General features: G+C 36.5%; 1 protein-coding gene across 2 annotated transcripts in view; it reads left to right on the top strand.

The window, feature by feature from the left end:
- Positions 1-8401, top strand: part of TBC1D22A (TBC1 domain family member 22A) — a 181131-nt gene extending 172730 nt beyond the window's left edge. For both annotated transcript variants that reach the window (XM_065665352.1, XM_065665351.1), the window contains exon 13: positions 5112-8401. In XM_065665352.1, coding sequence (XP_065521424.1) covers positions 5112-5240 — 129 coding nt within the window. In that variant the 3' untranslated portion in view covers positions 5241-8401. The remainder of the gene's footprint in view (positions 1-5111) is intronic.
- The last annotated feature ends 5916 nt before the right edge of the window (positions 8402-14317 follow it).

Raw genomic sequence — 14317 nt, 5'->3', positions numbered from 1 at the left:
TTTAGTATATCATTTATGTAAGGTATCGTGTAAATCCAAATTCTGTTAAAGTAGTGTTACTATTTTTTCTTCTTTATAACCTTCACTGTATGTAGTGGGAAACTGCTCTTAGGTCTTACCTCAGCCTTCTCCAAGATAAAAAAAGTCCCACATCTCTTACACTGTCCTGGTATAACAATCTGCTGCAGCCCTCTAACCATGTTAGGGGCCCTGTGCTAAAATCTGTTCACGTTTTTGTTGTACAGTGAGAGGGGGAAGCAAATCTAAGTAGTTCCTGGATCTTCCTCTGTTATGGGTAGTATCTCTTTGCCCAGCTGTTATGCTGCATAGAGAGACTTGTGATTTCTCAGAGCAGATTTGGTCAGACAACACTGAGCAATAGAAAGTAATCAGTTATTTCATTCACTACAATGTTCAGGGGTTTATGACTTTGAAAGTACTCCTATATGTCTTTAACTTTTAAGCAGAAGTAAAAGTAAACAGGGATTAATTTCTCGGGGTTGGGGGAGGAGTTGCTGTGTGTTTGTTTTTTTTTTTTGGTGATGTTATTTTGTTTGGTTGGTTTTAATTTAGCAGAGTTATTCCATAGATGACGAATTAGCTGCTGGTTGTGCATACCTCAGATACCTGTTACTGTTCCCCAGACAGGAGGAAACCTACCACTATTTGGCAAGAGGGAAGGGAGATCGGAAATGCCTTTCCACAGTGTGGCATGTCAGGGCAAATGCCACACACTGACCAAACTGAAGTTGTGCTTGTGGGCTCAGTCAGGCAGCTAAACCTAATTCAAAAGATTAATATGTCTATTCAGTGCAGTTGGAGGCCAGTGAAACCAGGGCACTCTGTTTGCCAAATGTAATTTTGAGTATATTTGTTGTAGATGCTGCCAAAATACAAACAAACATTGGACTGGGATTCTGGAAACCCCATCTGATGATTATCTATTGGCTGCCCTGGTTCCTCAGCCAGGTGGCATCACAACATCATTTAAATTAAGCAGAAAATAAAATTCTTGCAGGAATAGTTTACAAATAATCCTTTTCATACTCAGTTTTCTTGTTCTGAAATATTCCAGGCAGTTTATCACCACTGAGTTTTTTATGGTAAACATGAATTCAAGTTCATGATTCATCATATTTCAAAGCGTCTTATATTTTGAGTGTGGGTACGAAAATTAATTGAAGCAGTTAATGTGGATGCCTTATTTGCACATGCATTCTAGTGGTTCCTGCTTTATCTGTTGGAGAAAAAATAAGAATAGTAATTAAAAAAAAAAATAATACTATTGAGTCAGTTGTCACCTTTTCTTTTTTGTAAGTGCAAAATGCTAAATTAAGCAGGTTTAGATAAACTTTTCATGTGGTCTTAACATTTTTTTGATTTCTTCAAATCCAAAGATTTTTCTGGAGTTTCTTTTGAGTTTGGTTGTTGTTGTTTTGTTGTTTTCAAAGAATGCCCCATATTTGGGCACAATAAGTGCAACATGATTTTCTTTAGTGCTTAAAGCAAAAAAAATTTTCTTTAGTAGGGTTTTTGCCAAGTTCTACTTTATTTTTTAACAAGATATAAATTAATTTGTATCTGAGCCAATTTTGAAGCTCTGTAATAGATCACAGGAAGGGTAAGCCTTATATTTAGAAAATCAGTTAAGTAGTGCATCTTTGGCCAGTTACTTCATTTAGATTTATAACATATGCACTAGTCAGTGTCAGTCTTAGACTTTGAGGAGCAGTTAAGGAATGATTCTTTTCCTTAGTAACAGTGGCAAATATGCCCACTCAAACAGAAGTGGACTTAGATGGTCGATGGGTTGCTCTCCTGTTTAGTTATATATTTGATGCTGATGAAAATTGTTAATAATTTTGCAGTTAATCATAGAAGTATTAAACTAATTCTTCACCAATAATCATATTTCAGATTTAAGATGCACCTTAAGTTTCATGTACTGTGGATACTGGAGATTTAGTCTTTACATGTTCAACGAAGAGCATAAGTTTAAATGGGTTGAGTTTTCCAGCCTTAATCCTGGAACACCTGATTTCTCCTGCAGTTGTCCTGTATATCCTGGGAGAAAAATAATGTGTTTTGTGTCATTCTTCGTGGGTCATTTCCAGACAAACTTCTAAACCTGTACATTTATTTCAGAAAAAGTGATTTGTTCTCTAAGATAACGTAACTTCAGTACTCTGGAAAGTTAAGTGACTGTTATTTTACCTCCTTTTTTTAACCATTGAGCAGTGAGATGTTTGTAAGAATGGCTGCTATGTAGGAGGTTTTAAGAAAATAAACTCAATTTTTGTAATCATTTTCTAATATGCATATCCAGCATGATTACCTTACAGTCAAAACTGAATATATAAGCAGCATTCATTCATTTGCAAGAATTATCAGTGTTTCATAAATGTACCAACATTTTCTAGTTTGAAAAACATGTACGATTGCCACAAAAACATGTATGATTGCCACAGAAACAATCAGTGTATCAGACCAACTCTATGACCAACGTAGACTCCTTCTTTCTAATCTCATGCTGAAACAGTTTAGTTTCATTCACTAGCTGTTGAGTAGCTTCTGTACAGGCAACTGCTGGTTGCACATTCTAGTAGGTGATGTCCTACAAAGTCCAAATGCTGAGGTCTGCTAGAAGGTTCATGGCTCTCCAGTGCCTGGAGGATTGGTTTAGGCCAAATTTATTTGAACAGTAGCCCAAAGGAAAACCAAAACACTGCTCGAACACCATGAGTCAGTTGTACCAGTTCACATCAGAAGTCTGACCCAGTGAAGTCTTGGCACTGCAAAAAGTAAAAGAGCCAATTTCACAAAACTCACTGAATTAACTGCTGTGTCTTAGAACTGATTGAAAGTTACTTTTGTAAAATGAAGAAAAAACCCACCTTTCGTGGAGGTAGGCATTTATCATCCCTCCACACAACCTTCCTACTCTCCAGTGCTAATTTATTAATTACAGTTATCAGCATAACTGTCAAATAAGTAGATGGAAATAACACCTGTATAACAGTTTATTAAAAATGTGTTCTCTCAAGTGTAATATAAGCATTCTCATGCTCTATTATACTATTCATAATTAAATATATAGTACTGCACAACTTCTATCCTTTCTTGTCTCATATTGCAAGAACCAGAGTAGCAAGACCATGAAATAGATGAAGCCAAAATAATTAACATGCGCACACCAAAAAAACAATTTCATGTTCATTTCTGCTCCCTGCTCTTTACTGTAACCACAGGATCTTTGCTAAAGGCTCCTACAGCCTTCTTCCATGAAAGCAGATGCAGAGGAGGGAGAATGGGGGACAAGGAAAATAAGACCCTCATGAAGGTGAAGAATTTCACTGTGTAGTTATACATGATATTGTCATAGAATCATAGAATAGTAAGGGTTGGAAAGGACCTTAAGATCATCAAGTTCTAACCTGGGCAGGGACACCTTGCACTAAACCATGTCACCCAAGACTCCATCCAACCTGCCAGGGATGTTGCAGGATTCTGATTTATAGCAAGATAATGGTTGTGGGCTTAATTGCATTCCTGCTTCCTTATGCCTGCTCTTTAGAATAAATCTTAATATATTCATGCAAAAAAATAAATATGCACATGCTCACAAATATATGCACATATACAAATGTGCACAAATTATCTGCATTTTGCAGCAAAAAATAGAGCACCTATGAGAGGCAGGCAAGCTTAACAACTATGCTTACTCCTAACATCACCTTATAACACCCATCATAAAATTCCACATTCAGTTTGTTGTAATGGAACTCATAAAAAAAATTGCCTTTTGCTGCTTCGCCACAGCTGAAATTTTAAGGAATGTTTTTTTCAAAAGAGGAGATCTCCAGGTGATCTTTTCTTTGGAAAGTTTAAAACATGAGCTTCATATTTGGCCTAGGGTGCCTTTTGCATCATGTTTGAGAGTTCGTGACCTTTTGGATCGCTATTTATTTAAGAAAAACAAACTAACTTCCTGAGTTTGGTCAAATGGGAATCTTATAAAACCGTCATGTGTATGAGCTCAGGAGAGAATTGGTGGTAGTAGATCTTCCAAAGAGTGCTTTCACAGATGGCAAGTTTCAGCATACAGATGACGATTTGAAGCTTTGTCCTGCTGTAAGTCATGGTGGATTTTAGTGCTGTCATCAGAACTGACCTTAAAGATCATCTAGTTCCAACACCCCATGTATGCCTTACAAAACCAGGAACCCACATTTTAGGGCCTCATGAAATGAAATTCAAATCACCACTTAAAATTACTTCTGTTGATTAATTTTATCTGTATTGCTATATAATTAATGTCAAAAGAAATTGAACTGTTGTTTGCTGTGCTATATACAAGGCATACCTAGAAAGCAGCAAACCAGAAGTCAGATATTCTTCATGTTTGCATGCGAAAAGTCTAATTAGGGAAGAGAATTTTAGCACTTCTCAGTTTAGTCTGCAACTCTGCTTTATATGTAGCTGTCTGCAGCTCTAACCCACCTCATAAAGAGGTTCTAAAAACATTCAAGGTATTGAAAATTAAAGATTTTTATAGCTCTTTAAAGAAGTATGGGTATTCCCCCCTTCTTCATACCTAGTACTGGTATACTGAAATGATCTGGGCCGCAGATGGTACAAACTGAAATTAGGTTGAACATCTTAAATGTGGAAGATATATGTGGAATTTTTAAAGAACTATACACAAAATGGTACATGAAAGCTTCTAGAGCTTGGCTGAAATTCACAAGTGTGTAAGATGTATCCAGGTGCCCCATGACTGGGATACCAGTAGTGGTCTAAACATGCAAGTGCAGGTACATGGAATTTGCACACTTGGGCGGTATTGCTTTCTTTCATGCGTAGTATTTATTTTTCTAGCACTAGACAAAAACTACAGTTCAGTTGCAATTAATAGCTCATTTCTGAAGTGGGAGACTGAACAGCAAGTATTTCTGTGAAAGTTACAGGAAAATCACTAAGTGTAATGGGATCTCAGCTTTGTTTGGGATACTGAGGTGTGATTGCTTACAAATAATCATTGTGTAAGTACTGCATTCCTATACACTGGTGTTTGAAAAAAATATTTTTTTTTTTTTTTTCTTTCCACCTAGGAATTGCTGATATTTTTGCAAAATTTGCCCACAGTACACTGGGGAAATGAAGAAATCAGTGTACTCCTAGCAGAGGCCTACAGACTGAAGTTTGCATTTGCAGATGCCCCCAATCATTACAAGAAATGAATATAAAGAACCAAAAATCATGAAGACCAATGTGTTCTGCAGTATTATGGCATCTGTTCTGGTTGTGCTTTCAGCTCATTGCTCTTTCATTTGAATTAAGATGACCATTAAAATTGTGCTAAAATTTGCAGAATGAGAACAGAATACCAAAGAAATGGACAAAGCAGGATATTGAGCATAGAATGAACTTAAAAGTGAACTTTTTTGTTCAGCATGAAAAAAAGAATTCAGAGTCTGTAACATAATTTTCTTCCTTTTTTTTCCTTTCTCTAATTGCAGTCTGTCTAATTTATGTCAAGCAATTTTTGTATGTACCTAAGACTTAAAACTACTTATGGAATGATTTTATCATTGCTTCAGCATCACCTGCCATGACTTTATCAGCCAGTTTCGGTCAGTAAAAGTTATTTCCTTCGAGGGGGGAAAAAAAGAACTTTTCAGTGTTGTAAAGATCAAATGAGACAGCAAGGCCTGGGTTTGGGGGCCTGGTTATAAGTCAGAAGACACTGATATTCACACACCATCTGTTGTTTTCCCATGCAATTAGGTTAGAATAATAATGTAAGAATAGAGAAGGTTGCAATGGAAATTGGTGGCATTTTTCTAAACATTACTCAAGTCTTGCAGAGTGCTGTATAAGCTTTTTAGTCCTACAGAGGAGTTACTTAAAGCTGAAGAGTCATCTGTAATACTAAAGTAAATCCCTCTCTATATATTTGGGAGTGTATGGAAAATATCGAATGAAATAGAAGACATGGTCTTATTAAAGTAATTAAAGCTTTTCTTTTGAGGCCTTTCAGTTTTTCAGCATGAAGGTTCACTTTTAAGAAACATACTAAGAAGCTTCGTTTACAAAGCAAGATACATTTTTATCTCAGTTGTTGCCTTATTCTCCATTTCTAGCATGTTAGAAAAGGAAAAGTAACGTTTCTAAAGCTTATTTGTTAAAGAATTGAATACCCTTTTTTTCCTGATTATTCTGAGGAAGCAAGAAGATAGTTCCCAGTAACAATAGTAGTAACCGTATACTCAGATCACTTTTGTTTCACTAGCAGAATAAAAGTCTTCTATGAATTTATAGCATGAAATTAGTGTTTCTTCACATTATCATGGGATACTGAATAATTTCTTAAAACTCACATAATTTAAGTGTGCTATTTATTTTCAAGAAAATTTTTCAGATAAGAATTCTGATGTTGCTCTATTAGATGTAAATAACTGTTATTACTTTGTGCCTATCCTACACATACAGGTATTTAAGGGTGAGAGCTGCAATAAGCAACATGATGAAAGCTCAGAATTGTTATTCCTCATTTTGGTTCTCGAGTTGCACAATGTTGCGTGAAAAATGTAGTGCAGTTTTAAGTTTGGGAAATAAAAGATTTGTAAGAGGTTTTCTCTTATGACTGGTTTTTGGAAGGTTATTTTCAAGTTCTTAAAAATATGTAGATACATATTTTGAAGAAAGCTTTCTAGATGTGTTAGTTACATTACTTGCTTTAGGAGCCTTAGTTCTGGGCACTGACTTTATAAATAATTAGGTGTTTCAGGGTAAATAGACTAAAATACATTTTTACCAACATATGATGAAGAGATGTATTTTTTCAAATTATATGAAAGCTTTGGTAGAAGAGAAAAAAAATTAATAAATTCAGAAGCAGGAGTGTTTGGTCACTTGTATGCATTTCGGTTCCACTAGTGTCAGCTGGGGGTTTCAGTTGCAATGGGTATAAGATCAGGTCTCCTGGATTGCTGCATTTGTGCCTAGACTGTGTAGTGGATCCGTGTGTCTTTAATGTCTGTATATTATTTTCTGTAACTTCAGTTCATGGTCTAATGTATTGAAATTTATCTTTATGTTTACAAAGAATGTCATATTGTGCCTAACAGAATATCTACCAATAACAGAATAAAAGAAACCTGAAATTCATTACCATTTGCTTTAAACTTAGTATCTACAATCATTTGTTAATAGAAATGTGTATTATTGTAACGAGAAAAGACACGCAGCATTAAATGTGCAATGTTGTAAGAGTTTTCTATAATTAACTTTTTTTTATTAAGACATTATTTAGGTCGTTACATGAAACATGGAAAGTTGACCCAAAGTTGTCTGCTGTGTCAGATGCTCCTGCATAACATTTATGGGACTGGATATATAAAATTTCCTTTGTCAGGTCCACATAGTTGTCTGCCACGTCTTCCAAATTCAACAGGTACCTCTTACTTCCCTTGGAAGAATGTTTTTCCATCAGAGGTCACATTTACTATTATGTCTGTGTCAGAAGTTGAATATTGTACTTGAGCACATTGCTTTTTAAGGATAGGGGAAGTTTCCTAGGATACTAACAATGCTTATTTATGTAGATGTAGAGTTTTCTGGAAAAGAAAATATAGATATATAAATAGCACTTATATATCTATACAGATAGGAATAGTACATAGAAGGCCAATGTTTATGCAAAAGTTCAAATTTTCAGTACTGTAGAATTTACATAAAATACATCATTTATTGGAAAACCAACTCAACCCAACCCACTCACATTTAACAATTCTACATCTCAGATAAAATGTTATTCCGAACAAAATATGACATAGAAAAGGAAGTACCATTATCATTATTACATCCCATGTACTTATTTTTTTCAAAATGCAAGATTCTGAATATTATAAAATTCCTTTGTAATATGTATTTTCCTATGAAGGGGTCATCTTGACACATTACTAGTGAAACCAGGCAGTCATTTCCTAGAACTCATGTGAAGTATTAAAAATGTAGTTTCTAAAACGTGTGTTAAAAAAAAAATCTGTAATAAAAAGCTAAAACAAGAATGTACAATATAAAAAGATTTATGATTACAGCATTTGAAAAATGTAAATAACAAACATATTAGTTAACTATGTAAATACAGGACATGGAGTAGGATAGAAATGTAATTTGAAATATTATATAACTCTGTAATATGTTATAAGAAATTACTTTCATTATTTTTTGGCTCAGTTCCTTATGGAAAGGCCCATGAATTTATTTTTAACTTCAGAACTACAGAAAGTATCTGCATTTCCATTGTATGCTCCTGACAAATATTACCACTGAGACACCTGGTTAAAACTGTAAAGCTGATGAAAGATGAGGAAATAAATGCATATTTATGAAGTTCTATATAGAGTGGAAAGCTTTTTTATTGTTCTCATCAAGCACACTGCGTACTACATCAAAGCATGTTTTTGGTGTGTTTGTGTTCATGTTTTACAGTCTCAAAACTTTTCATCAGAAGAGCAAATGGAGTAGCAAACCCTCTGTTCTCAGTTACATTTCTGCAACTCTCTGCCGTTGTATTTTGTATATTTTGCAAGTTAATAAGGAAGCTTCCAAAGGTACGCCTGTATATACCATATACACACAGGGTGGTGAGCGTTTTCTGCAAAAAAGCAGATGAAGACAAATTTGACACCACAGCAGAATTAAACAAGGGGCAGGTGGAGAAAATCAGGGCAAAGCAAACAGAGGAGGTACAGAATTCTGGACATCTCTGGAGGTGAGAGAAAAGGGGAAGCCTCAGCTCTAGGAGGGGAAATGGGAAAATGTAGTGATGGGTTCAGTGACATCTGGAAATTTAAAGATAATTTAAGTAGATTAGCAAGCAAGGGGAAGCATCCTGTACACATAGGAAGTTTGAGTCATTTATGTCAATGGAGCTAGTGAGAAGGGAGACTTCCAATAATCCGGATGAGTCTGGTAAGTAAATATACAAGCCTGGTTATATGGAACGCAAAGTTAATAAGTTCTCTGTTTAGAACTCCACACAGCATTCAGGGAACAAGAGACAGAGGGATGCAATGGACAATCTGTCTTTTATGTGTGTGACAATGAATTGTAATCATGCTGGTTTCTCACCCTGAATGAAATTCTCTTCATCTGCTGTAATCTGCAGGATGAAGGTGTCTTCATCTGTTTTAATCTTTGGAAGATCCTGCAGAAAATCAGCAAGGGGAGATTTTTCAAATTATTTTTTTGAAGCAGAAATGATCAAAAAGGTGAAGTAAAGGCCCCCAGGTCTCACAGAGAATGCGCTGGGAGATGTAGCTGGGAGCTATTTGTAGATTTTCTTGTACAAAAGCAGTCCTAGATACCCATCTGACGTCCTGGGCAGATATCCCACAGATACAAAGTGCAACAGAAAGGACATTCTGGAAATCTGATCTGTACTTCAGGTCACTTCTTCCTTGAAAACTGAGTGGGGAGGAAGGTTAGTACTTTGTAGTGAATTAAATTCTTTGGAGATGGGAACATGAGGAGAGGTGGAAAAGCTCCCAGTCCGGCAATCACTCAGGCATGATGCTGTGCCATGGGAAAGAACGTCATCTCAAGTGCTTCTAATCACTGTATGATGGAGAGTGAAGTTCCTGAGCAATTTAATTCCAGAGCATTTGCATTTTTATAAGTTAAAACTAAAATCTTGCACCCCATCTAATTCCTTAAGCTTAGTGTAGCTGAGGCAGCAATAGAGTAAATAATTAGATTCCTATGGCACCATATCAAAGAACCTTTTAACACTTCAAAATCTTCTTTATGAACCCTACATTTGAGTCAAGATACATGCCAGAAATAAAAATGATGTGATGCTACAGAAAGGCTCTCAAAGACAGGTGCTCTGAAACTTGTCCACTTTTTTGACCAAAAAAAGGTATTCTACAAGCTTCCAAATGAGAATTAATGAGCACAGTTGGTAAAGCGTGGTTGTGAGCTGGATTTCTGTATTTATGCTTGTGATCAAGCTTTCTCAACACAGAAAATTAAAGTCTGAATATGCCACCAGTATCTGAGGAGATCCTCGGAAACTTACGCTTCAGGCACAACTTTAAAAGCCTGAACTGCAGTGCAGGTATTTGTTTTGTTCCTAATACAAGACTATCTAGTAACACAAATCAGAAATGGTCAGAATTTCTATCAGAGGCGTTTGAGTGTCCCTTGGTCTGCCTTTGTTATCAGATTAATCCAGATTTAGTGTACGTATTTGCTTTGATTTTCCTGTTACGTATCCTTCACAACAGATTCCACCTCTGCGAGATCTGGATTTGAGGGCCACCTTATTACAGGAATTCAGGAATTTCTTATCCAACCATCATCTTATCCAACCTGTGCCTACTCGGAGATCCTCCTCAGGGGAAGAAAAACATTGAGTTTCAGAGCAATAGAAAAAAACAAACCCAAGAAAACAGGGAGAATAGAAGAATTTTACTCCATTCATTTCTGATTTACGGGAAGGATGAGGAAATGAACCTCTTGTGGGTATTTGGACAACTTCATCCTCAAACTAAGGATGCAGACTCTGACCAAGATTTTGAAATTCAAGTTATTTGTTTTCATGTACTTCCACCTTTGTCCAGAAAGAACTGAGTTGTCCAGTGGACAGTTCTTGCTATCAGCCCATTTGATCAGTTCTGTTCACTCTTTTAGCAGCAGCAGCAGAAATACAAGCATAAATATGTAGCTGGTAACAAGATGCCCAGTGTTAGCAATGCTCAGATGGCTATCTCTCTCATAAAATGTCACAGCCAAGGCAGCTCAACAGACTTGGCAATTTTCCATCACTTTTGATCTAAAAATGAGTCAGTTGCTCCAGCTCAAAGCAGTGCTTGTAAGTGCACTGTTAGTTAACAGTGAGCTGTATCTCTGGGTTAAAAAACATTACTCCTATACCTACCTGATCAAGTAAAAATTTATCCTAAGACATCAGCGAGTATTTGCAGCAACCATATAGAATATATTACCTCATGCAAATAAATAATTTAGCTTTTGCATGCAGGAATGAATAAAGTTGGCGTATCAGTAAAGAGAGGGGCTTTGTTGTATTGTTTGTATTTTACCATTATTGCATCAGTGGAAAATGTTATGCAAATTTGAAAAAGGAAAGGAGTCTATTTCTCTCCATTGCTGTCATCAAAATCCTGGGGGTTCAGAACATCTTCACCTTCAGGTGAAGCAGCCATTACATTCTCAGTACAGAGCCTACTCAAGAAACTTCAGGTGAATGTCTCGGTGGTAAGGGCCTGTTGTTGAATGTGTACAGTCATCCTCCTCTGGGATGTAAAAGTTGTGATAATTCAAAACATGCCAGCTAATCCTGTATCTGTTATCCACAAAAGAAGAAGAAAAAGGCTCATCTTTCCCCATCCAAGGACACGTGTTTATTTGTGGAAATTTTTATTCATTATGGAAATGCTCTGAAAATAACATCCAATATGTTGTCAGGTCAATTCAAGTTAAAAAGCAATTGTAGCCAACAAAGTGTACCCAAATCCAGAAAGCACTTCCCAAGAAAACTAGTAATCACAAAATAATTGTCCTGTGGGAGATGTCTGTGAAAAACACAAGAGTTAGTGTTGGTTAGGTAGTCACTTTGTTATATTTATGCAAGTTATTATCTCCTTAGTTTTGCAGCATGTCAGAAACTAAGACGTCTACATCTGAGCTTGGCACACACTTCTTTTGCAGTCAATGGAGAGAAAGAGGTCCTTCCCGGTGCCATCACCCCTGATTCTGAGTAGAGCTCTGAACTGTACCAAGGGACTGGTGCCTGAAAAGTTTCTCACTAAAGGAGCCTGGAGGACAAGCCCATAGCTAGATGTCAGCATTGCCATTTCCATATGTTGAAGTGGCTGCTAGAAACTAATTTGAAGCAGCATTTCTGGACATACATTAGAAAGAATCACAAAGTCTCTTAGACACATTTCTAAGATGCACACTTGAAATTCAAATTTTATGTTCATGTAGCCCAGATAAACTACAATCTGAAGGACACGTTCACTCCTTTGTTGCAGTTACTGTGCTGCATCATCATCCATACTTAGGTCAGCTTTAGCACCAGCTAGACAGCAGTTCAGCCCATTAGCTTGATGTTTATATTTGCTATCTTTCCTGCTGTGAATAAACTGTAGTGCTGTAGCACAGCCAGAGATAAAACTTAGTTTCCTTCCATGCAAATTAAATGAGTGGAAAAAGAAATATTGACAAATGACTTCATTTTAAAATGGCATCTCTGCCCCAAGATCTTCTTCCTACCACTTGTTATGTAAATAAATATGATAGGCTGCTAAGTAAAATGTATGGGACACAATTTCCCATTCTGTCTAACCAATAGTAATAGTAATGGTAGGGTTTAAGCTTCCTACTTATGTAGAACCCAAACTATACACTGTTCCACACAGTGAGGAACATAAAGATCCTGCCTCACAGAATGCACCATGCATTTGCCAGTGTCCTGGATGAAACTGCTGAACGCTACAGGGAAGTGCTGGCTGGGACAATGATAACCTAACATGGAGTGAGGACTTGAGAAATGTCCAGAGGTGGTCCTGCTTAGATTCCCAGACCACAAATTAGTGTGAAACTGTGTTCACTTCATAGACTTGCATATGTCTCTGGAAGACAGAAATGGGATGTTGGCAACAAAATCGCCTGATTGTGTCCCGACTGAACGTGTTCTTTAAAAAAATCCCAAACAAAACCCCACAAATTTAGTAACCCACCAGTTACATACTATCAATCTAAGGAATAAACAGCATAATGTCATTATTGTGAAACTAAAGCCTTTGTTGAAGAATACCACTGTCAAGCAACAGTATTAGCAATTAAATATTGGAGGCTATAGGAGTTTAGCACTAGTCCAACAGCTATTCGAAAAGTACTTGCACATGATAAAGGGTGACAAATGGTGTTTGCATGTTTGAGGTCAGACTAGTTCTCAAAACTTTTTTAAACCTTGCATTCATCTTTATGTATGGGGTTGTCTTGGTTTTACATGTCAAGGGAAAAAGCAAACTTTGGAACATAAGGCTTCAGAAATGCCAAGTCCCCATTTCATCCTCTTTTCAGTTAGCTAGACACATCTCTGTTTCAGAGCCCATCTAGCCCACTTCAAATAGCTGTTTTTCAAGTAAATTAATAACATTAATCTTTTGTCTTCTACTTGTCTATACTGACTGTATTTTACAAACTCTCTTGTGACGTATTTGTGTAGAAAGATTCTGTAAGTCAGCAGCGGTACTCTCAGTTTCAAATTATCACATAGATTAGGGGAAACTACATCAACTAAGTTTTATTGAGCAGGAATATTGTGAAGATGCATCTTTTGATTCTGAATTATTGCTTTTGGCTCATTAGACTGCCCTAAGCTCTTTATGTTGATCCTGCTAGACTCCTTTCTGACAGACAGGACAATCTCAGCTTTCATCCAACCAGGGAATGGCAGGAGAAACCAGAAAGGGTTGGAGGAAAACATTGGTTAGAGGGTGTAGGCACTGTATTTGGTAATGTGCCATGGAACTTGTCCAAGGTACCTAGCCAGTGTCTATACAGAATGGATTAATACAGCTACAAGGAATAGAAGTTTGGATTCAGACGTTATAGTTTTGGGATCCTGAGGCCTAGCGTGTATGAAAATGTGTATCCTGGACAATCTCTTGATGACTAATAAATACTATCAGCTGTGCTTTAAGCTCAGTTAAAAAAAAAAAAAAATCTCTGGAGAATATTTGTGTGTACTTTGGGTTTGTCAAATCCTGTTCTGGACCTGAAGTGTTAGAACTGTAAGACCATGCTCCTAGTCTGTCATATTATGTAGTAATTTTATATTATATACAGTAAATATGCTTGAGAACTTAGTAGTAGCACAAACTTCAATTTCCACTTTTATAGAGTCTTAATACACTTTTTTTTTTACTGCTGGCTTTTAAGACACGCTAACAGGATCTGCAGAATGAGGTAGTGATACAGCATCAACTTCTGGCTTATTGAAAAGTAAGTGATTTTAACTTCAGAAGTAATTGGTAGGTTTCTTTCTCAGCTGGCCTGGGTGAAAGAAAGTGTAATTTCAGGACCTGAAATCAGGTTCCAGTAATAAGATTCTTTTTTATTACAGGAAAGAAACAAATTGGGGCAAAAAACCCACAAAAACTACTGATAGATCTGAGGCAGCCCAAAGCATAAGAGCTGCCAGTGACTGAACGGAGACTAAGTGTTGCTTATGTTTAAAGTGCAAATTAATTTCCTCTCTAGAGAAATGAAGTAGCTC

The sequence above is a fragment of the Lathamus discolor genome, chromosome 1, assembly GCF_037157495.1.
Source record: "Lathamus discolor isolate bLatDis1 chromosome 1, bLatDis1.hap1, whole genome shotgun sequence".
NCBI classification, from domain to species: Eukaryota; Metazoa; Chordata; class Aves; order Psittaciformes; family Psittacidae; genus Lathamus; species Lathamus discolor.
This window is presented reverse-complemented; position numbering and strand designations above follow the sequence as displayed.